The 23,917-nt window shown below is 41.1% G+C and overlaps 1 protein-coding gene and 1 long non-coding RNA gene across 7 annotated transcripts in view; one reads left to right on the top strand and one right to left on the bottom strand.

Annotated features, from left to right (window-relative positions):
* LOC141760393 (NLR family CARD domain-containing protein 3-like) overlaps positions 1-23,917 on the top strand; it is a 152,634-nt gene that overhangs the window by 77,510 nt on the left and 51,207 nt on the right. For 3 of the 6 annotated variants that reach the window (XM_074623135.1, XM_074623136.1, XM_074623137.1), the window contains exons 5-6: positions 1,353-1,463; positions 4,511-4,621. In XM_074623135.1, the coding sequence (XP_074479236.1) occupies positions 1,353-1,463; positions 4,511-4,621 (222 nt within the window). Of the gene's footprint in view, positions 1-1,352; positions 1,464-4,510; positions 4,622-7,046; positions 7,126-7,287; positions 7,517-8,547; positions 10,322-10,408; positions 10,583-10,861; positions 11,036-11,730; positions 11,778-11,921; positions 13,670-23,917 lie in introns of those variants that run through there. The other 3 variants (XM_074623140.1, XM_074623162.1, XM_074623138.1) reach the window with 3 other exon arrangements.
* On the bottom strand, positions 7,864-8,242 carry LOC141760430 (uncharacterized). The gene is made up of 2 exons (XR_012592358.1): positions 8,201-8,242; positions 7,864-8,057 (listed from the first exon to the last, which is right to left on the bottom strand). It is a non-coding gene; the product is annotated as an uncharacterized LOC141760430 (long non-coding RNA).

The following is a 23,917-nucleotide window of genomic DNA, read 5'->3' as shown; positions in this document are numbered from 1 at the left end:
TCATTCCTCCCTCATTCCTTCTTCATTCCTTCCTCATTCCTTCCTCATTCCTTCCTCATTCCTTCCTCATTCCTTCCCCAGTAACTACTCATTTTTGTGTCCCTTATTGTAAAGTGTTACCGCTCTGACTGGATATAGTAGACTTGGAAAAAGAGGAACATTTCAAATGTTGAAGAGCTTTTAAAAGTCCGTCAAATAGAAGTGAAAAGTGATGTCGTCCTCAAAGAAAGGCAGAGAAAATGTGGTGTAAGAGCCAAAACCTGATGCTGGCATACTGAGGTTGTGGTGTAATTCACTTTTATGAACACTAGGTGGCACTGCATTAATTGATTGACCCAGCCACGGGTATAATAGTAAGGAGGTGTGTTGTTGGCGTCAGGGTTTAGCCCGGAAGGGCAAATGGTTTTTGACCGCAGGGACGCTGAAATGTTTGCTGTGTAGTTGTTGTTACTCGTTGCTATGGTAACCGAAGCATGCTTCCTTAATACCATATTAGGAATAAATGAACTGTTATTGTAAAACCAACGAGCGGACTCAGGATCAATTTTTGTACAGCACAACATGCAACAGAAGGTACCATCTACAGCGAAAAGCGCGTCAGTCCAGGGCTAATCACCTCAGTAGCTAAAGTATCAGACTTTAGCTCCTACATGTGGGTTATGCAGCATTTTTGGAATAATAATCGACTAGTTCACAGTGATTTGTGAATAGTGTTTTTGCTTGGAATGCACATCCCTATTGTGAATGTCATTTCTTAGGTATGACTGTGCAGCTCAAAGTGCCAACAACATGGGAACAGTCCCATGAGTGTATTTAGTATTGAGGTGAATGAGCGCTGTGTGTTAGTCATGATGAAGAGGATTCATGTGTGAGCTCTCCCAGCAGCTTGTTGGCTTCATGTGAAGGCTCTGCTATGAGTCAGTGTGAGGACAAAGAGGAGGGAGTCTCTCCCTCTAAAACCACTCTGCGTGGGGATCATGACAGCCAGACCAGAGCTCAGAGGTGAGTTGACCATCTCTAACTGTCCACGACTCTTCTCCATGTCACAAAGTCTTTGATTCACTGACAATGTTTCTTAATATGTGAGCTTTAATGGATTTCTTTCTATCAGGATCCATCAGGAACCAGACAGTCCTGAACCTGAACCCAGCTGTGTGTCCATGAAGAGTGACCGATCTATGGAACATCCTATAACCTTCAAAGATAGACGCCGCTCTGTTGAACAACGGTGAGGATTTCAAACTGATAATGAAGACAAATATACTGTGTACAGTAGGTGTATTAAATCACTGACAGGTTTTGTCTCAGTGTGTTGTGAGTGCAGTGCTGAATTTATCTTGTGTTTCTATCAGGAGGAAGCTGGAAAAACCTGAACCTGAACCCAGCTGTGTGTCCATGAAGAGTGACTGGTCTATGGGTCATCCTCTAGCCTTCAAAGATGGACGCCACTCTGATGAACAAAGGTGAGGATTTCAAACTGATAATGAAAACAAAATGATGATGATATCAGATGTTAGGGAAGTTAAATATAAAGATGGACACTAGGGGTGGGACAAAAAAATTTATTCACCTATGTATCGCAATTTTTGCTTCATTTGAGTCTATGTGGAGGAAGAAGGAAGTTACTGCTTTTATTGTTGTAGTCTGAGTAACGTGACGTCATATCCGTTCCGTATCCGTCAACCAAAACAAACCGCAGCGAGCTGAAACGAGGAAGTATGAAACGTTGGAGGGTCAGCGTGAATACGACCTGCACCCTCCCATGTTAAATCCAGCTTGGTAAACACTACACATCCAGTAAAGGATGGAAACACTTTGGGTTTCGCACATTGCAGGAAAAGCAGAGCTAGACATCACGGCTAAAGCTGCATGCTAACTCTGTGACAGACAGGAAAGGGAACGTTTTCGTATCGCGGTAACATTGCGGTCGAGCCGACCGTCTTTCTCCTCTCCGTGGTCAAATGGGCCGACGCTACAACTATAGAGCACCCATATACTGACATTTATGTTAAATGCATTCAAACGGCCCCGATGGAGCTGACCATGGATGGATAAAGAGAATGGAGCTGACGGGAAAACTAGAGACCACCTTGGAGAAGTTAGAGGAAGTACACACGTGGGACTACGTCCGCTTTTCAAAATAAGGTGTTAACAAAGGGAACTGTATGTACAAAATACATCTATGGAAATAAGATTGATTGTATTATATTCACCAGAAGGTTGGATTACATGTCCCTTATAAATTAAAAAGAAAATACCACTAATCTGTGAGGGAAATGTCTTTATTCTTTGATTTTTGAGTTGCTGGAAAAAATGTAGTAAATAATTGCTGACAATGACTGATATATTTGACTTCAGGACATCTCTGTCTATATACATGCTGAAAATCAAACAGTTTTACTAGATTAATTTAGATATTTTTCAAAGTAAAAGTCCCTAGAAGTGTATGATTCAAATTTTTTGCCCTGGTCTAGTGTTAAAAAAGTTAACAAAAATCACAATAAATCATAAAATCAAAATACATATCGTATCGACACCCGAGTATCGTGATAGTATTGAATCAGGAGATAGGTGTATCGTCCCAACGCTAATGGACACTCAGTTAAAACATCACGTCTGTTCCTCTTTTTATCAATAATACGGCATTACTGTTCAACTACACACGTAGGCAAAATTGTTGGTACCCTTCCGTTAAAGAAATAAAAACCCACAATGGTCACTGAAATAACTTGAAACTGACAAAACTAATAATAAATAAAAATTCACAAAAAAATTAACTAATGAAAATCAGATATTGTTTTTGAATTGTGGTTCAACAGAATCATTTTAAAAAACAAACTAATGAAACTGGCCTGGACAAAAATGATGGTACCCCTAGAAAAGATTGAAAATAATTTGACCATAGGGACATATTAAACTAAGGTGTGTCCTGTAAATAGCATCACAGGTGTCTTCAAACTTTTAATCAGTCAGTCTGCCTATTTAAAGGGTCAAAAGACGTCACTGTGCTGTTTGGTATCATGGTGTGTACCACACTGAACATGGACCACAGAAAGCTAAGGAGAGAGTTGTCTCGGGATGTTAGAAGGACAATTATAGACAAGCATGTTAAAGGTAAAGGCTATAAGACCATCTCCAAGCAGCTTGATGTTCCTGTGACTACAGTTGCACATATTATTCAGAAGTTTAAGGTCCAGGGGACTGTAGCCAACCTCCCTGGACGTGGCCGCAAGAGGAAAATTGATGACAAATCGAAGAGACGGATAATACGAATGGTAACCAAAGAGCCCAGAACAACTTCCAAAGAGATTAGAGGTGAACTCCAAGGTCAAGGTACATCAGTGTCAGATTGCACCATCCGTCGCTGTTTAAGCCAAAGTAGACTTAATGGAAGACAACCGAGGAGGACGCAAATCATAAAAAAGCGAGACTGGAATTTGCCAAAATGCATATTGACAAGCCACAAAGCTTCTGGGAGAATGTCCTTTGGACAGATGAGACAAAACTGGAGCTTTTTGGCAAGTCACATCAGCTCTATGTTCACAGACGCAAAAATGAAGCATCCAAAGAAAAGAACACTGTACCTAATGTGAAACATGGAGGAGGCTCGGTTATGTTCTGGGGCTGCTTTGCTGCATCTGGCACAGGGTGTCATGAATCTGTGCAGGGTACAATGAAATCTCAAGACTATCAAGGCATTCTGGAGCGAAATGTGCTGCCCAGTGTCAGAAAGCTTGGTCTCAGTTGCAGGTCATGGGTCCTCAAACAGGATAATGACCCAAAACACACAGCTAAAAACACCCAAGAATGGCTAAGAACAAAATATTGGACTATTCTGAAGTGGCCTTCTATGAGCCCTGATCTAAATCCTATTGAACATCTGTGGAAGGAGCTGAAACATGCAGTCTGGAGAAGGCACCCTTCAAACCTGAGACAGCTGGAGCAGTTTGCTCACGAGGAGTGGGCCAAAATACCTGTCGACAGGTGCAGAAGTCTCATTGAGAGTTACAGAAATCACTCGATTGAAGTGATTGCCTCGAAAGGTTGTACAACTAAATATTAAGTTAAGGGTACCATCATTTTTGTCCAGGCCAGTTTCATTAGTTTGTTTTTTAAAATGATTCTGTTGAACCACAATTCAAAAACAATAGCTGATTTTCATTAGTTAATTTTCAGTGAATTTTTATTTATTATTACTTGTGTCAGTTTCAAGTTATTTCAGTGACCATTGTGGGTTTTTCTTTCTTTAACGGAAGGGTACCAACAATTTTGCCTACGTGTGTAATATGATCACCCCACAGCATCATTTCCTGCCTCTGCTGCTCACTGCACTTAATACAGCTTCAAATATTCATTGAAACTTTCAATTTAACATTGAATTCATACAAAATGTAACCAAAAACTACCTGAAGACAAATATACTGTGTACAGTAGGTGTATTAAATCACTGTCAGGTTTTGTCTCTGTGTGTTGTGAGTGCAGTGCTGCATTTATCTCGTGTTTCTATCAGGAGGAAGCTGGAAAAACCTGAACCTGAACCCAGCTGTGTGTCCATGAAGAGTGACCGGTCTATGGGTCATCCTGTAACCTTCAAAGATGGACGCCACTCTGATGAACAAAGGTGAGGATTTCAAACTGATAATGAAAACAAAAAGATGATGATATCAGATGTTAGGGAAGTTAAATCTAATGATGGACACTAGGCGTGGAAAAAAAAGATTCACCTACAGTATGTATTGCCATTTTTTAATTGCCAGAATCGATATATTTGCTTCTTTTGAGTCTATGTGACGTCATATCCGTTCCGTATCCTTCAACCAAAACAAACTGAAAAAAGTGATTTTTATTAGACTGTCAGTTGTCAGATCTCTTTTTCAGTCAACCTCAGTCACACTGGGAGCTGCCCAGTACAACCAGTCTGACACTGAGCAGCTCCACTGGAGCTGCTGGAGGTTCTAGCCGCTAGCTATTTATCTATTGTCAAATTGCTAGCAGCTAGCTAGCGCTAGCCTTAGCTATTTATAGCTATCAATTTGGCGATAGCTAGCTAGCCAGCTTAAGTTATCTAGCGTGAGTTAGCTGTTAGCTAGCTAGATAGTGGAAAACAGGTGCTTTGGTTTGAGCATTGTGGCCTGCGGTGACAATTCTTAAATTTCCAGTCTCTTACTCCTAATTTCAGCGTCCTAAATTTATCTAATTTATTTAAAGTATCTATCTATCTATCAACTCTTTATAAATTTCAACTCTCTAGTGCGGACCTTTGTCCAAAGTACGTATATTGCCAAGAAGTGAAAATCAATTGGTCGTTCCATTGCAACATCAGCGCCCAGCAACAAAGCTATGCTTTGTCCATTTGGACTGAAAGTGACTAAAAAAGTCTGCTTAAAAAGTGCCGTACAAAAGTAAAACGAAATTATTTCTATTCTACCAAAATGGCCTGTGTTAAACAATAAAAAATAAATTTAATAATTGGTTGTAAGCAGGTCTGAAATTATCTTTCTTTACTTCCTGCCACTGTGTCAGACAAGTATTTTTTTTTCCAGAAATTTTATCTGCCACTTTTGAAATCTCTGCGCTAAATGAAGGAATAACATTTTAGATCTGATGTCATTAAATATTCGATATATTTAACATAAAAAACATTATATACACGGTAAATTACAGTGTTGGAATCACACCGTGGAGGGAGGGTAGTGTACACTGTACTGTACTTTGTTATTGTCATCTATAGTGGTTATTTGTATAAAAGCACACAATTCAAATGATTATGATTATTTAAATATTTGCTTTGATTAAAACAAATCTTGGCAAGCTGCTTAGAGCTAGTGTTAGGAAGTTAAACAGGTCATAATTCCCTCTCTAATATCTATTTTATATTACTGTGAAAACATTTCCTTCAAACAACTGGATTTATTCAAGTTTCTCACCAAAAACTTAATGTTACCAGATTATATTTGAACACATCATGATAACATTGTAATTAACCTTCGCCCAATAGTCCTTTTTCTTAAGCAGACTTTGAACGCATCATAATAATAACTGAATGGCACCTCCATTAACGTTAGTAGCTCCGCTATTTATCCAGTCAGGACTGTGCTGCCCACCGGCTGCTAACAGCTAACGTTACTAACTCTCCTCCTGCTGATTTAAACACAGTTTTGTTGTTCACAGTGTAGAATTATCAGGGAAAAATAGGGTGCACCCCCTCAGGTTTAGTTGCGCCACGTTGTTGAGCACTTTTTTTTTCACCCGCCATTGCCAACAATTTACCCGCATTTGGCGGGTGGCGGGTGCTAATTTCAGACCCTGTTTGTAAGTCCAAAATGGTGAAGAAAACTCTGAAGTTTTGTCTCTTTGCTTCTATACTCTTTGCTTTTTACACCCGGCATCTATCTGGCATTGAGAGTTTACAGAAACACTGTCGACACAACGTCATGCTTTTGTATGCTGACCGGCCGGTGTACTGATATGCTTCTGTACTTTTGTAGCTCCTCATAGCGGAGCCATCTAAACCAGGAGACAGTACAAATGTCCTCATATGTGATTTCAGGACATTTTGGTATGTCGTCTTTCCACTCAACGATGGCTAATGGATGTGGTATTGTAAAACCGTCTCTGGTAAAACCATCCGATCACCGCAGTGTAGCTGCTTAATAGCACTGCTGGCACTAAACTGGAAGAACTAACACAACTACGTTCAAGCCGGAAGTGAAAAAATGTGCTGGGCAGTATAAGGTGAATATTAAGCGTCTTTGAGATCCTTAAAAAGCGCTATATAAGTTTAATATATTATTATGGAGGGGTTGGTGAGAGCTGTTGGGACTAAACCAAACTGACTGAAGAAAACAGTGAGCTGAAAGCTACAAACAGCTTCAGACTGAGCTGTTGATTCTCAGTGGGATCAGCAGGACTAGTAACATTTAACACTACAGGGAGTCATCTGATTCACTGTAGACATCCAAATATCACTTAATGGACCTGTACCTGGTGTCTGTCTCTGTGTGGACAGACATAATGTGAGCTCATTCTTCATGATTCCTCCACAGAGTGGACCAGGAGAGCTCGGAGGTTCACAGTTTTCAGTCTGCCCAGCAGCATCAAACACACCTGGACTCCATATTTATGGTCTGTACATGTACAACAACTACTTTTACGTCTATTCTGTTCACAGCCATCTCCATGCTGCGTTTATTAGACCAGTGGGATGTCATTCTGTCCAACAAGGATCTGATGTTTGGTTCCATGATTTTAGTTTGATCGTGTCATTCATATAATATTCTGTTCCAGCTGCTGGAGGAGAACATCGTCACTTTTGTGAAGAACGAGCTGAAGAAGATCCAGAAGGTTGTAAATTCAGATTACCCAGAATGCCTAGAGAGTGAGAGGGAGGATGAGGAGGTGTTGGATGGTGAGGATGAAGAGAAGAGGAGGAGGAGCAGAGAGGAATTTCTGAAGATCACACTGCACTTCCTGAGGAGAATGAAGCAGGAGGAGCTGGCTGACTGTCTGCAGAGCAGTAAGAGGATTTCTCTAAAGATGTTGGATGAATGGGACGTTTACTAATGTCTCAAGAGATGGACCCAAATATAGACCCTTTGTGTGTCGACGTCATGATTACGTCACAGTGTTAGCTGGAGGCTAACACTAGCAGTGGGCTAAAGTTACACAACTAAAATGTCATCTTGCTGTGTTGTTGGGTGCCAGAATCCAGATATCACAACAGTTGAGATGACAAACTGTGATTCAAGGCTCCAGCGAGCTACAATATCGTAGAACCGTTTCAGAGATGGAGAGTAAATGTTGCTAATAGTTAGCCTTCTGCTAACCGTAGCCGTGAGCCGATGGCTGCTGTTAGCAGAAGGCTAAACTATTAACAACCCTTTCTCTCCGTCTCTGAAACGCTTCTCCGATATTGTACGACTCTCTTTTTGACTGACTTTACTGAAGGATAGTTAACTATAGGCATCCAAAGATTTATACGCCCTCAATTTATCTTTACAGCGCTGCCGTTGGCCACCAGCCCGCTGGTCAGACGGCTGGCTACTTAGCTAGCTTAGCTGGCTAATTCCACCATGCTGTCATGAAACACAGAAAATGAGCCGAACAGAAAATGCTTTCCTACGCTGTGACAAGAGTGTGTGGATGAAGCATTAAGTTGTTCAATTTTACTCATTTAGCGACTGGTTAGTTAGCTAGCTACCTTGCTAATTCCACCATGCTACAGAAAATGAGCCCAACAGCGCAACAGATCAACCTTCATTTATTAAGATATCGCCAACACTCAGGTTCAGGCAGGATCACAAAATAATGATTAGGCATGTGTATTAAACAAACGTTTGTTTAACAAGAGATGAATGCATATGAATTTGTCAAAATTACAATCCAGAAGTCTATGGGATCTTTGGTTTTCTTTCCCCCAAAAGGGGGCGTGACCTTGAGTTTTTGCGAAGCTCCCATATGTGCCGGTCTGATGTATATTTATTTACTCATTCTTTGAGGAAATGTTGAAATATGTTCTTTTGACTTATTAATCTTGTGTTCATTCAGGAACCTTTGCTGCAGTTTGTCAGCGTGAACTCAAATCTAACCTGAAGAAGAAGTTCCAGTGTGTGTTTGAGGGGATCGCTAAAGCAGGAAACCCAACCCTTCTGAATCAGGTCTACACAGAGCTCCACATCACAGAGGGAGGGACTGCAGAGGTCAATGCTGAACATGAGGTCAGACAGATTGAAACAGCATCCAGGAAACCACACAGACCAGAGACAACAATCAGACAAGAAGACATCTTTAAAGCCCCACCTGGAAGAGATGAACCAATCAGAACAGTGCTGACAAAGGGAGTGGCTGGCATCGGGAAAACAGTCTTAACACAGAAGTTCACTCTGGACTGGGCTGAAGACAAAGCCAACCAGAACATACAGTTCACATTTCCATTCACTTTCAGAGAGCTGAATGTGCTGAAAGAGAAAAAGTACAGCTTGGTGGAGCTTGTTCATGACTTCTTTACTGAAACCAAAGAAGCAGGAATCTGCAGGTTTGAAAAGTTCAAGGTTGTGTTCATCTTTGACGGTCTGGATGAGTGTCGACTTCCTCTGGACTTCCACAACAACAAGATCCTGACTGATGTCACAGAGTCCACCTCAGTGGATGTGCTGCTGACAAACCTCATCAGGGGGAACATGCTTCCCTCTGCTCACATCTGGATAACCACACGACCTGCAGCAGCCAATCAGATCCTTCCTGAGTGTGTTGACATGGTGACAGAGGTCAGAGGGTTCACCGACCCACAGAAGGAGGAGTACTTCAGGAAGAGATCCAGAGATGAGGAGCAGACCAGAACAATCATCTCCCACATCAAGACATCACGAAGCCTCCACATCATGTGCCACATCCCAGTCTGGATAACATCTACAGTTCTGGAGGAGGTGTTGAAGACCAGAGAGGGAGGAGAGCTGCCCAAGACCCTGACTGAGATGTACATCCACTTCCTGGTGGTTCAGTCCAAACTGAAGAACATCAAGTATGATGGAGGAGCTGAGACAGATCCACACTGGAGTCCAGAGAGCAGGAAGATGATCGAGTCTCTGGGAAAACTGGCTTTTGATCAGCTGCAGAAAGGCAACCTGATCTTCTATGAATCCGACCTGACAGAGTGTGGCATCGATATCAGAGCAGCCTCAGTGTACTCAGGAGTGTTCACACAGGTCTTTAAAGAGGAGAGAGGACTGTACCAGGACAAGGTGTTCTGCTTCGTCCATCTGAGTGTTCAGGAGTTTCTGGCTGCTCTTCATGTCCATCTGACATTCATCAACTCTGGAGTCAATCTGATGGCAGAAGAAGAAACAACCTCCCAGAAGTCTGAGACACACTTCTACCAGAGTGCTGTGGACAAGGCCTTGCAGAGTCCAAATGGACACCTGGACTTGTTCCTCCGCTTCCTCCTGGGTCTTTCGCTGCAGACCAATCAGACTCTCCTACGAGGCCTGCTGACACAGACAGGAAGTAGCTCACAGACCAATCAGGAAACAGTCCAGCACATCAGGAAGAGGCTCGATGAGGATCTCTCTGCAGAGAAAAGCATCAATCTGTTCCACTGTCTGAATGAACTGAATGATCGTTCTCTGGTGGAGAAGATCCAACTGTACCTGAGTTCAGTACTTCTCTCCACATGTAATCTGTCTCCTGCTCAATGGGCAGCTCTGGTCTTCATCTTACTGTCATCAGGAGAAGATCTGGACGTGTTTGACCTGAAGAAATACTGTGCTTCAGAGGAGGCTCTTCTGAGGCTGCTGCCAGTTGTCAAAGCCTCCAACAAAGCTCTGTAAGTACAGAGATAGTTGGATTCATATATCAGAACTTAAATACTCTATCTTTTCAACTTGTTTTTTCTTCATTATTGTCTCTTCAGACTGAGTGGCTGTAACCTCTCAGAGAGAAGCTGTAAGGCTCTGTCCTCAGTCCTCAGCTCCCAGTCCTCTAGTCTGATAGAGCTGGACCTGAGTAACAACAACCTGCAGGATTCAGGAGTGAAGCTGTTGTCAGCTGGACTGGAGAGTCAACACTGTACTCTGGAAACTCTAAGGTCAGGATTCATCAACATGTTCCATTAAATCCTGATTTACATTAACGGATACACTCGTAACCTGCATCTGTCTCTGATAATATGGTTTCAAACCAGTTGAATTTATTTAGTTTCAATCTCTTACCATGAGAACATTTTATGTTGTTTTTTTTCTCTCTCTGTTGTGAATTGAAATATCCGAGAGGAATCAGAGAGCTACCAGACAGATTGTTAATGGACATCAGTGGGTGTTTGGTTGTGACTAGAGAAATATGTGACGTGTGTTATGTGTGTTTGCAGGCTGACAGGCTGTCTGATCACAGAGGAAGGCTGTTCTTCTCTGGCCTCAGCTCTGAGCTCCAACCCCTACTATCTGAGAGAGCTGGACCTGAGCTACAACCATCCAGGAGACTCCGGAGGGAAGCTGCTGTCTTCTGGACTGGAGGATCCACACTGGAGACTGGACACTCTCAGGTATGAAGAGGCCTGCTGCAGTATAGTAGTACAGTACACCGTACACTACCTATTCAGGTACACCGTACACAACCTGTTCAAGTACACCGTACACCACCTGTTCAGGTACACCGTACACTACCTGTTTAGGTAAACTACTTTACAGGCTGAAAATATGTCAGATGTTGTGTTGCCAGCTTGTTTTCATTGAAATTCAAGTGGATAAAGAAATCAGTTGACGCAGATTTAAATATTTGATTTACGGACTGACTGGTAGAGGAAATTAAGTCTGAAATCTCTGATGATTGTCAATATAATACTGATAATTATTAATAATATCATTATTAAGTGAACATAATAAGCTGTAGTCATCTGATTATACCCCCGCGACAACGTAGTCGTTCGCGTGTCACACTTTTCTTTCCGGAGCAGAGCTCGCAAACTATTTAACTTAGAAACTTCAAATTTGGTATGATGGTTGACAGTGTAGTCTAGTTGTGCCTTTTGGAGGTTAGAAGTCTACGGTGCCCAAACGTTTTGACGTTTTGGCCAAAAACTGAGCCTTGCTCACTTTTGCCTTGTTATTAGAAGTGCTCCATGTGAACATGTAAGTACATTTGTAGAGGATAACAAAGCTGTGCGTATGAGAGCGATGTGATGTCCATGTTTCCATGCTGAGAGAGGAAGTGCTGGTCTGACCCCCCTCCTCCTTTCAGGGTGGAGACTGCTGGAGTCCGATGGTTGACACCCGGTCTGAGGAAGTGTAAGTGTGTTTTTAATTTGATTCATGAAAACAAAACGTCAGCCATCTTCAGACTGTGACATCACACATTCAAATCTCTGATGTCATCATCAGAGACGATAGATTAATAACTGCAGCTGTATTGTGTCTTGTTCTCTCCATCAGATTCCTGTGAACTCACACTCGACACAAACACAGTGAACAGAGAGCTCAAACTGTCTGACAAGGACAAGAAGGTGACATATGTGGAGAAGGTTCAGATGTATCCTGATCATCCAGACAGATTTGACTCGTGTCCTCAGCTGCTGTGTAGAACTGGTCTGACTCATCGCTGTTACTGGGAGGTCAAGTGGAGAGGAAGAGTTTCTATATCAGTGAGTTACAGAGGAATCAGCAGGAGAGGAGATGGAGAAGACTGTGTGTTTGGAAGGAATGATCAGTCCTGGACTCTGTGGTGCTCTGATGGTGGTCGTCATTATTCTGTTTGGCACAATAACAGAGAAACACCCATCACCTTCTCCTTCTCCTCCTTCTCCTCCTTCTCCTCCTCCTCCTCCTCTGGTAGAGTAGGAGTGTATGTAGACTGTCCTGCTGGCACTCTGTCCTTCTACAGAGTCTCCTCTGGCACACTGATCCACCTCCACACCTTCAACACCACATTCACTGAACCTCTTTATCCTGGGTTTGGGTTTGGATCTAGTTCTGGTTCTTCAGTGTCTCTGTGTACTTCTCACTGATCTCTCACTGATTGTAAATGCAGTTGGAGCAGGTGAGGGTTACCTGAGCTGGTCTGGACTCTGAGGGGTTGAGAACTACTTTTGTAGCTTCTAACTGAATCTCTGTGGTTTGAGGTGTAGTTTCTCTCCTGTTTGTACTTTCACATATCTGCTTTATTTGACCATAAAGGCTCCATATAGGAGTCGTGTTCATTTGCTGCTGATGTCACAATAGCAGCAATATTGAGAAGCCAACAGCAGGGGATGGCAAGCAACCGCCACAACCGCTATGTTCACGGTTTCTCTTTGATGAATTATTTTTACACTGTTGGTGCCTTCAAATGAAACTGGTGAGCTTGTGTTTACAACACGGAGAGTCGTGTACACAATATACTTGGCATTCAAGTAGTGAGAACACCGCTGCTAAGCAACGGCAATATTAACGTTACTGTCGGCGTTTAGAAGCCACAGAGGCTAACGATTTAGCACGCTAGTGAGCGGGTAATACAGGAAATGCAAATGTAATGGGTGAGCTTTCCCCCGTAAGTGTTGCCACACCCCTTAATCACTGAGCTTAAGAACGGTTGACACCTTTACCCCTTTGACACCGAGTACTCAACCAGGGTTGAACCAGGGTTGGCTGTGTGTATGAAAGGGTTAATCCGCGTTGATCGACTCGCCTTTGCGACTCAGGTTGAGAGGTGGGTCAGCCCAGGGTTGGATGAAGGTCGATTTCGATGTGAATTGCACGGACCAGGGTCGCTAACAAACGGGGTGGGACAAACCTATTCGGTTGCAAATGAGGGCACACAGTCCGTGACGTAACTGTCACAGGTCCCCGTGCTCATAAACAAACTGTGGGACGGCAGCAGGAATGTTTTCAGACACCGGAGATGATCGATGGACGAGAACAACACGAATGAGTGGCGAGACATCGAGGTGCAGGAGCTGCTGGCCGTCCGCGGTGAGGAAGAAAAAGCGGTAGATGACAGGACGGTGAGAGACAATGTAGTGTAACGTTAAACGAACATAACAAGGCTGCTGAAAGAGAGAGGCATCCGCCGTTACGTTTCATGGAAACACACCGCGTTAATAATAAGCCGACCACCAGTACCTCCAGCTGTACACGCATCTGTTTTTAAAGCATGTTTACACATCTTCTATGTTACCTTTTTAACTTTTTATCTTTCAAAATAAACCTGCAAAAAGATCCATCTGTCTCCTGTTCTCTCTGTTATGAAGTAACAAACCCAGCCCTGGTTCATTACATTATGGAGCTATTAGCAAACTAAATGAAATATAAACTAATTTTATTATGTTTGGACAAACTCTTACATCATGCAACAGTTGCCACATGTCCAGCTGAACAACTTTAGTAGGTCTACTATATGAAGTAAATCTTTGCTGGGATGGTGGAGTGAGAGAAATATACATTTCAGTCTTCAGAAGTGTCTAATCTGTCTGTAAATCTTTGCCTATATTATCATATTAGATAACACAATGTAGTCTGATATATGATAAATGTGTACTGCAGATAGACAGAGGAGAAAAGGTTCATGTTGATGAATAGATCCTGTAGATCTGTATGTTGTGTGTATGTGTTTGCATACATTACAGCTCCATACATACAACATAGTTAACATTTTATAAAGCTAAACATGCTGTGTGTACTATATTTACACTGTATCCCAAAACATGCATCATTCTGTGACATTTTATGTTTTTGCTCACATTGATGATGTCACTATCATCTCCTCTCTCTGTAATCCTCCAGAGGTGTAACCCCCCCGCACCCACCATTTCTAACACCTGAGCTCATTGGTATGCATTGCTCCCGGGTCTGACCCAGGTCGTATCTGAATTGTCCTGACCAGGGTCCAACCCAGGTTGACTGGCTTGGTTTGAATTGACAAAAGGAGGGTTGGACCAGGGTAGGTTAACCCTGGTCCAACCCTGGTCATTGGTGTGAAAGTGGTTCTTGTTTACTCCCTCAGTCTAGCAGCCCCTTAAAAGGAGCAGTTGGTGGCCAAGCGGAGGCTTGGCTCACTCTGTTCTGCCCCGTTACTGCTGTTGAGGGAGATGAACATCAGACTAAGGTATGCCCCTTACCGGTTTCCTTTTTAGAGATGTTATTCGTGTTAATGTTAATAATCTCCGTAACATCTTTGCAGGCGCCGTTTGCAAGGTAGAACCTTGTGGAACACCCTTTTCGACAATTAAATAGTCCGACTGAGAACCTTGAATGACAACACACTGACGTCTATTATGAAGATAGGCATTAAACCAGAGGAGAGTATTTTGATTTAAACCAATAGAATAGAGCTTATCAAGTAGGAGGTATTGATCAACCATATCGAAAGCCTTGGAAAGATCGATAAAAATTGCACAAATTGTCAGTTGGCCTTTATCAAAGGATGAGAACGCATCATTAGTCAATTTTAGAAGAGCCGTGGTGGTGGAATAATTAGGTCTAAAACCTGATTGGAATGGAGATAAAATGTTGAATGAATTGATGTATTGTGATAATTGCTTGAAAATAAGTTTCTCAAAGATTTTAGCAATGGTACAAATAATAGAAATTGGTCGATAATTATTCATGTCAGATGGGTCTCCACCTTTGAAAAGAGGGGTCACTCTGGCACATTTCCATATAGGAGGAATTGAGCAAGTAGACAGAGACAAGTTAAATAAATCTGCTAGGGGATACATTAATACATGAGCAGCAAGTTTAACAAATTTGGCTTCCAAACCATCTGGACCAGCACTACAGCTTTCTTTTAACTCACATATAGCATAAAAAAACATCAACAGGCAAGATTTTTCTAAAGGAAAATAAACCAGAGGAAGTAATAGAGTTTGAGGAACCAGCTGTACCATAGGAGTTAGTGTGTTGGGAACCACAGATAGAAGAGAAATCCTGATTAAAAGCACGGGAAATAAGTAAAGGATCAGAAATAATTTCATTATTAATTTGTATCTGGTTTAAGAAGCTTTTGTTGGTTTTATTGAGAATACAATTCAATTGATTCCAAGACTGTCTAGGGTTATGGAAATCCTGAGAAAAGCTATCTTTATAGTAGTTGGATTTTGCATTCCTTGTTTTGGTCTTACATAAATTCCTCAAGTATCTGTAGGTTTCCCAATCAGCAGAATCTTTAGAAGAGCGATATTTGGCCCAGGCTTTATCCCTTTGCTTGAAAAGGCTGATAAGATGTGAGCTGATCCAGGGTAAGTGTCTACCTTTGACTCTAATTGTTTTCATGGGAGCATGTTTATCAATTACGTTAGTAACTTCAGAATAAAAGAAGTTCCATGAGTCTTCAACAAAAGGTATTAACTGAAATCTATCCCAGTTAATAGAAATTAGGTCTTGAATAAAACAATCTACATTCATATTTTTGCATTGTGTCAGTCTAATATATTTAGGAGGAGAACTAGGAATTTTAATTTTCCAGTCACAAAATATAACAGAGTGATCACTTAAACAATCTGGCATAACACCACATTTAATTATCCTTTCAGGATTAGTGACAAGTATCCAATCCAACAAAGATGAAGACCGATTATCCACTCTAGTAGGTTCATTAATTAACTGAGTAAGGTTTAAACTACCAAATAAATTTCTATCATTACAGGAGGAACGATCGAGCCAGTTACTATTGAAGTCACCCAAGATAATCATTTCATTATGCCTCTCAAGAGAATTAATAGTTGACAAAATACACTTAGTAGAGTCAGTCGGAGCAGAGGGAGGCCTATAAATGTTAACAATATTTAAATGTTTGTTATCATGAAGAATAATGTTGATGAAAAGACATTCAAAATGAACTGGCTCTACGTTAGGAATGACACACTCAGAGACAAGATTTACAGCAACATATGTGGCCACTCCACCTCCTCGAGAAGCCCTATCAGCTCTATAAAGAACAAAGTTGTCAATTTTAATTTCATTATTAGTGATTTTACTGTGTAGCCAAGTTTCAGAAATAGTAATAATATCAGGTTTGTAAAGAGTAACCCAGGCTCTGAGGAGATCGATCTTTGAAACAAGGCTCCTAATATTAAGATGAATAACCTTTAAACATTTAACTGATTCAATTGTACCTATAGATAAAATAAAAACAACAGGTCAGAAAACTGAGTTGGGAGAGAGAAGGTGATGGGGGTGAGGTGGAGCAGCAAGCATGACAGACAAACACACACACACACACACACACACACACATACACACACGGACACAAATGAAAAACATAAAAGGAAATGAGTGGCATGTAAACTAAAATAGAGCAAATAGCCACAGGCTCAGACTGCTACATATACATATGTGCACAAAAGGAGGGCCCTGCTTAATCCAAGTCAAATAAAATAGGCCTATATTATCCAAAAAACATGTGGATTATATTCATATGAACATAAAAATATACATGGCCTCAGATGTTCACAATGAGAGAAAATAAAAAGTGTAGGTAACAAAAGAAAGAAAGAGGGCGATTTCATTCATCAAAAGGCAGAAGTTAACAAACGTTCAATATTCCATGGTTTACAACAGTGGTTAGATTGCGACATTGCGTCGTTACGACAGTCTACTGGAACTGACGCCACTGGCGTCACAGTTTACGACAAACATTGACTCATGCCCCATGGCGTTATCACATAGTAGGCTCGCCAAAATAAAGTTTGCAAGTAAAGTTATTGTTTGCGAATGACAGAACAAAGGAAGTAAACTGAAGTTACTGAAATAATAAAGTCAATGTTCCAGTCACGTGACGTGATCCAGGAGAAAAGAACTTCACATCAGTCAGGCAAACTAAATGAGGAGGTTGTCAACTGTCAGGATGATCTACTCACAGTACTGTCACGGGGAAGAGGACAGGTCTCGGAACAAAGTCCCAGCTTCCTCGGGACAGTTTTGTCTTTCCCTCCACCATCACTCTCAGTGTGCAAAGATACAGCAGAGAGGATTTGAAATCAGCGGCACAAAGTTTCCTTTTGACAGCATCAAACTGCCGGCGTTTATTGATCAAAGCAGCACTGAAGTCGGGATAAATAATGACTCGAGCGCCCATATAGGTGAGCTCCTTTCTCTCCCTGGCCAGACGTAAAATCCTCCCTTTGTCCTGGAAGTGTAAGAACTTGACCAGGATGGGTCTAGGAGCAGATCTAGTGCTGGAGCTGAATGCTGGAGAGCGGTGAGACCTTTCGATGACCGGCCCAGTGGGAAAGTTCTCCTTGTAGAAGAAGAAGTAGTGGGATCAACTGCTTCAAGAAGGCGATCATGTCTCTTCCTTCACTTTTTTCAGGGACATTAATAAAACGGAGGTTGGATAGCCGACTTCTGTTCTCAGCGTCATCAACTTTACCCTTCAGGTAGGCATTTTCATTTTCGAGCGTTTTCACACGTTTTGTCAGGTCATCAGTGTTATCCTCATTAGAACTCACCCTGTGTTCGAGCTCTGAGACTTGCTCACCCAATGAGGATAAAGATCCTTGAATGTTAGTAAGACCGGTTTGAATGGTCTCGATTTTAGAGTCAAAATGATGGCTCATTTTGACTCTAAAATCGAGACCATTCAAGGGATCAAAGTTGAAATTTTCAACTTTGATCCCTTGAATGGCGTCCCAGATTGTTTGTAGGGAGATCTCGGCCTGATCCATAGCGAGGAGCTTTTTCTGTGATCGGACTTTTTTCTACACGTTAAAATACTCGGCAGAAAAGAACAAGCAGCAGGAGAAAAAAACGACTATAATAATTCAAAATAGATGTAGATCAGGCGGTGAAAGCAGTTATAACAGGCCCAAATGAATTAAGGAAGCAGACTGAGACCTGCTGCAGACGCTCAGGCTATTGCGGCCATCTTACATAGTACTTGTACTTAATCTTTTGATGGAGATGTACTTAAGTAAAGTATAATGAAGTATTCTACCTTATAGGCCTACAGAAAGGTATACTATACTAGGTATGCTTGTAGTTGTGCTGACTTTATGATAGCGTAGCCTATTAAAGTGTGTGAGAGTTTATAAAAGGATCTTTTGATATGAATTTACTTCAATTCATCAACAATTTACTAAGTGTTTAGATTATCTGTTCACGATAATAATATAATTATAATAGTAATGATATAATAATAAGTGGGCTACAAATATATAGTTTCGTTGCAGTATAAAACTATTAAACTAGTGGTTTACTGAGAGTATACTTTAAAGTGTACTTTCATCAACTATAAAGTGGACTACAAGTATAAAACTAGTAAACTATCAGTACACTTATAGTATAGTTGCAGTACAAAATAAAACTTATGTAAACTAGTTGTGTAATCAAAGTTTACTGTTCTTACTCTTAAAGTACACTTAAAAGTACTTTTATAAACCAAAAAGTGGGCCACTTTAGTCCCAAGAAGTATAAGTAGTACACTTACAAGTATACTACTAGTACTTTGATATTAGTATACTTACTACATAAAGTATACCTGGGGAATATATATTTTACATTAACTTAATAAAATAAAGTTGAAGTATAGTACTTCTTCCTACATGACAGATAGTGTAGTATTGTGATTATGTAGTGGTGTTGAACTCTCCAACTCTTCAGTCAGTCATGTTTACTCTGGCGCCATGTTGTGACAGAAACACATTACTGCAGCTTAGAGGTGAAGAGTCACAAACACATGAGTTACATTGATGAGATGAAGACATCCAACATTTAGAGTGAAATCAAAACTGTGTGTCTGCTCTCACAGGGAGAAGATGATCTGCAGCATCCTGCTGCTCATCAGCCTGACCTCCTGTGTCTCTGCTTACTTCACTTTTGTATCTTTAAAGCACTTTACAGCACTGAGACCATGATCACTAAACTCTCCACAGAAACATCTCTAGATGGAGTTTGACATGTTCAAGTTGTCCGTTTGTCTGCTCCTCACTTTCCCTCTCTGTCTCCTCAACAGGATCATTTGTAGTGAATGTGACACAGACCTCCTATCAGGCAGAGGAGAACCACAACATCACACTGGAGTGGATGTTCACAACCACAATTCATAATTCCCCCAACTCACTTTGTATCTACTGTGATCTGTTAGCTGATCTCAGACCCTCAGTCCTGTTTCATCTCCATGAAGGTGTTGAGGTCCCAGAGTCTCAGGATGAATGTTTTTTCTTCACGTGAATGAAAGACATTTGTTTGGTCTCTTTACAGCAGCGAGGGATCGGCCCGGACCTGAGGGACAAGGTGCAAGGGGTCGGGGATGGATGGGCCTCTACTGTGGACTGACAGCAGCAGCAGCTCTGCTGGCTGTTTGTTTCTGTTTCTTTGTTCTCTCTCTGCTCAGAAAGACAGATTTGTGCTCCAGTGGTGGATTTAAGAGAGTCAACAGCTCCGCACGCGGATCAGTGGAAACGGTTTGATCAACAATGTAAATGAGACAAAACTGTCAGAAAATAGGAGTTGGCTGGCAGGTAATAAAACTATATCAGGACACATCAACATACCAGCAGGTAACCATAGCAACAACGTCGATGCTTCACACACTACATATAAAGAGTAAAAAGACTACAAACTGTAAATGAAGCTGTTTTTGTTTTGCACCAGGGACTAGGAGAAACTCTATACAGATTAGTGGTGTCACGATTCCGATCGTAAATCGAAAATCGATCGAAATTAGCTTCCGATTTTGACCGTTGAAATCAAAAGAGGATCTGCGATTCTCCCACTATTTTTTTTCTCTCTGCCCCCGCCTACTTGCGTGCATCCAAAGGAAAAAAAACAACACACTTCAAAGACAACACGCGCATCTTCCCGGTAGCCTGCAGCTGCACTCTGGTTCATGTCCACAGGATCCGTCCTTTCCACGCTTCCCATTCATTGTCTATGTAAGCAGCCGTGCAATGCATTCTGGTAGAGACGGGGCGTCACGTCGGCCGCTCCTCATTTGCATCTCTGGAAACTCCCGAGAAACTTTTAAACTAACCGTTGTCGATCTAAAATAAAGACAGATTAATCAACTGCATGGATTATTACTCATAAAATGTTTTCAGAAACACATTTCGGGGAACTATTTTCATGATAGAAGAGAAGAAAGTTTCCAAAAGAGATGCCATGTTGGTTCCGGTTTGAAAGCTGGGAGCAGCGGCCCGCGGAGGGAAAGCGTTCGTCCAATCAGGTGCCGAGTGTCTAGTGGCAGCCCATCAGTCCTCCAGTGCTAGGATAGGAGGCGATCCCTCTGTGGACACGACTGAAGTAACCGGTGTGGCGACATTTGACCTTCCCCGTGAGTTATGTAAACAACGAACGCATCGTTGACAGGAGAACTCTAGATTTAGAGACAGCAGCGACCAAAGACAACAGCTCTCATCAAACTGTTTGCTGATTTCAGCCGCGGTCCCACACTTAAAGTCGATCGTGTGTCTACATCGCTTCGTACGGTAAAGCTGGTTTATGCTCGCTGTAGTGGAAAGCATGTGGGCACCGAAAGGGACATCATGGTGCATTCAGGTGTGCCTCTAAAACTCTGAGAAACTCTAGCTGTTGTTGTAAAGTCCCCTCCTGCCATCTAGTGGATCTTCTAGTTTGTTGATTAACAGTTTGTCCCCCAGTTGGTGAAATAAGTTATTGTTATTACATATTAGATAAATCATTTAAATTTGACCATATGGCCTTAGTGTGGTATATTCCATAAAAATATCACACTTGATAGCCTCTCTTTTTAAAGAAGAATTTTAAAGTGTAAATGACAGTTGTCACCACATAAAACCAAAGACCTGTTGATCTTTATGAATCAAGACTCCATAGTCGGACAATGGCATGTTTAAATCAAAAAATCTAATTGTGGATTTGGAGAATCGCGACACCCCTAATACAAACGGAGGACAGTAAGACTCTCTTGTCTCTTTTGGAACGTAAGCAGCTCATTTAAATGTCTGTAACCTTCCTGCACTCACACACACTTTAGTTCTTATTATATAATCCCTCTTGTTTTTGTCAATCTTCTTTCTCTTCTTCCTAAGAAATCTGCCTTCCCCTGCATGACAATAAACCAAACTCTGCACACACTGTAGGTCCAGTCTGATGCTAAACGTCCTCAACTAGCTTTGTGGGCTCGTAGTCCTGATGGTGGCGCTGGTGAGCACAAATGTTCAGATGCTTCAACCTGGCAGGAATGATGAAGTCCATCACTCTACTTTTCTTATCAAACCATCTCCTCCCACATTTTCTGCTCACCAAACTGTCTCCGTTGCATCTTCAGACGGTCCTCCACAAACCATCCAGACACATTTTTGAATGATCAGAAATTGAGCCCAGAGTGCATCAAAACATTTTAGTGTAAACAGTACTGTACACAGCTACTGCTAATTCTCACCAAGTGAAGCTCCGATGTTCATGAAAATAAAGGACAACGTGTTGAGGTCATGGTAGATGTAGGGTGGTCAATTTCACAATTTGACCTCAAAAACTGTATTTGTTGACAGTATTTTGAATTCTATCCTCATGTGAACCGTTGCAGTCAATGGAAATCTAACATCAGTTTGTCACTTACGGAGCAATCAATCTTTATTAATATCAATTACAGACATCTCTGTGTTGTCTAGATGAAGTACGCACATTCTCACAATTTTTGACACTAGTTTGAAATCTTCAAGGAGAGGAAAAGATGCATATTCTCAAAATAGTTAGTGTTGCTGGGAGTAGATCTCCTCTAATATGTACTTTCTCAACAAAATGACTTGCTCCCGCACACACTTTTCTCTGCTTTATTAGTCAACGTTTCGCTCAACAAGGACCTTCATCAGGACATTAAGTAGTTTGAAATCTGCCTTTACACACAACCGTGGGGACTTCCTCAGTCGTAGTGGGACGTGGTGGTTTTGTCCGGGCAGTAAGCTCAACAACATAGTGACTTCCCCTTGGTGTCTCAGGTTAGGAGTTTGAGACCTGATCGAGGCAGAACAAACATGCTAATGCCTTAAAGGATTAATGATGATGGACCTGTATTTCTCATTTGTCTTCCTTTTTTCATCTTCCTCATCTTCCTCCCCCCCCGGTCCTGACCCACAGCTGTATGACTCCTTTTGTTTTGCACCAGGGACCAGGAGAAACTCAGCTTTGTTCCTCTACATACTGCACTGGATACAGATGAATGTCAATAAGTGTCTCTGTCTCTTCTCTGATGTCTGCTTGGACATGCACACAGTTCAATGTCTGTAGCCTTCCTGCACTCACACACTCACACTTTAGTCTTCTTTAGAGTTACACTTCAGAGTTTATTGTCTAAATGCATTATGAATTAATAGATCACACCAGCATGTATCATGAAGTATAAAATGGAATTCACCTTTAAATAAAAAAAAACACCAGTCTTTATTATATAGAAATGTTACAGCAAACTGAGGAATGTCTGTTTATATGTTTGTATTAATGGTGGGATGAAAGAATGAAAAGAACTTCCTGTTTAAATGACGTTTTGTTGTCCACATTTACTGTCATGGTTACACTCCACTCCATTCACACATTCAACATTACACACCAGAGAGGAGTTAATCCATTATTATTATTATTATTATTATTTTGTTATTATTTTAGTAATTATTAGTATTATTGCTATAATTGTTGTTTTTGTTGTTATTATTATTATTTTTTTGTTTTGTTTGTTTGTCACTATTATTGCAATAGTTATTATTATTTTGTTATTATTGCTATAATTGTTATTATTGTTATTATTATTATATTGTTTTTTTGTCATTATTATTGCTATAATTGTTATTGATATTATTTTGTGATTACTGCTAAAGTTGTTATTGTTATTATTTTGTTTTTAGCAATTATTATTGCTATAATTGTTGTTGTTGTTGTTGTTATTCACTTAAACACAATCTGTGTCTTCTGATGAGGAAATGAAATATGTTATTTGAAATAAACTTTTATTTTGAAAACCACTATGCCTCCGTATTACAATGAATGTATGCTGAAGAAGATTGTGCCTCTTAACGTTTGAGGGTGCTTTTGGTCCAGGGAAGGTACTCTGATGTATCCGAGTACACGTTGAGTACATCTGTGTAGTCACAGTTTGTGTTCATGTCCATCAACAGGCTACAGTCATCCCGCTGATTCACTTCATTTCTTTATTCATTATTTCATTGAAGATGTTTGTAGCATTTCTATACCAGCTAACATTTTCTGTAAACAGACAGAAAACAGACCTGACAGAATCCTGTTTGTGCCGTATCACATCCACCTGCATGGAAAACCCTGGCAGGAAGACGAGGTCTTTTCTCCTTCCAGACCTGCAGTCATCGCTCTCAGCTCACCAACAACTAAACCAGCAGTACTTGTGAAACCCCATCCAGCTAATACACGGCACTTGTCTTTTTCTTTTCTGGGAAGTGTTTGTACTCACTTCACAGACAGCTCAGGAAGCAAAACTTAAACACTATCAATGTCTTACTTCATATCATACT

This window comes from Sebastes fasciatus, chromosome 22, assembly GCF_043250625.1.
Source record: "Sebastes fasciatus isolate fSebFas1 chromosome 22, fSebFas1.pri, whole genome shotgun sequence".
Lineage (NCBI taxonomy): Eukaryota > Metazoa > Chordata > Actinopteri > Perciformes > Sebastidae > Sebastes > Sebastes fasciatus.
The sequence above is the reverse complement of the archived record's forward strand: the minus strand, read 5'-3'. Positions and strand labels throughout refer to the sequence as shown.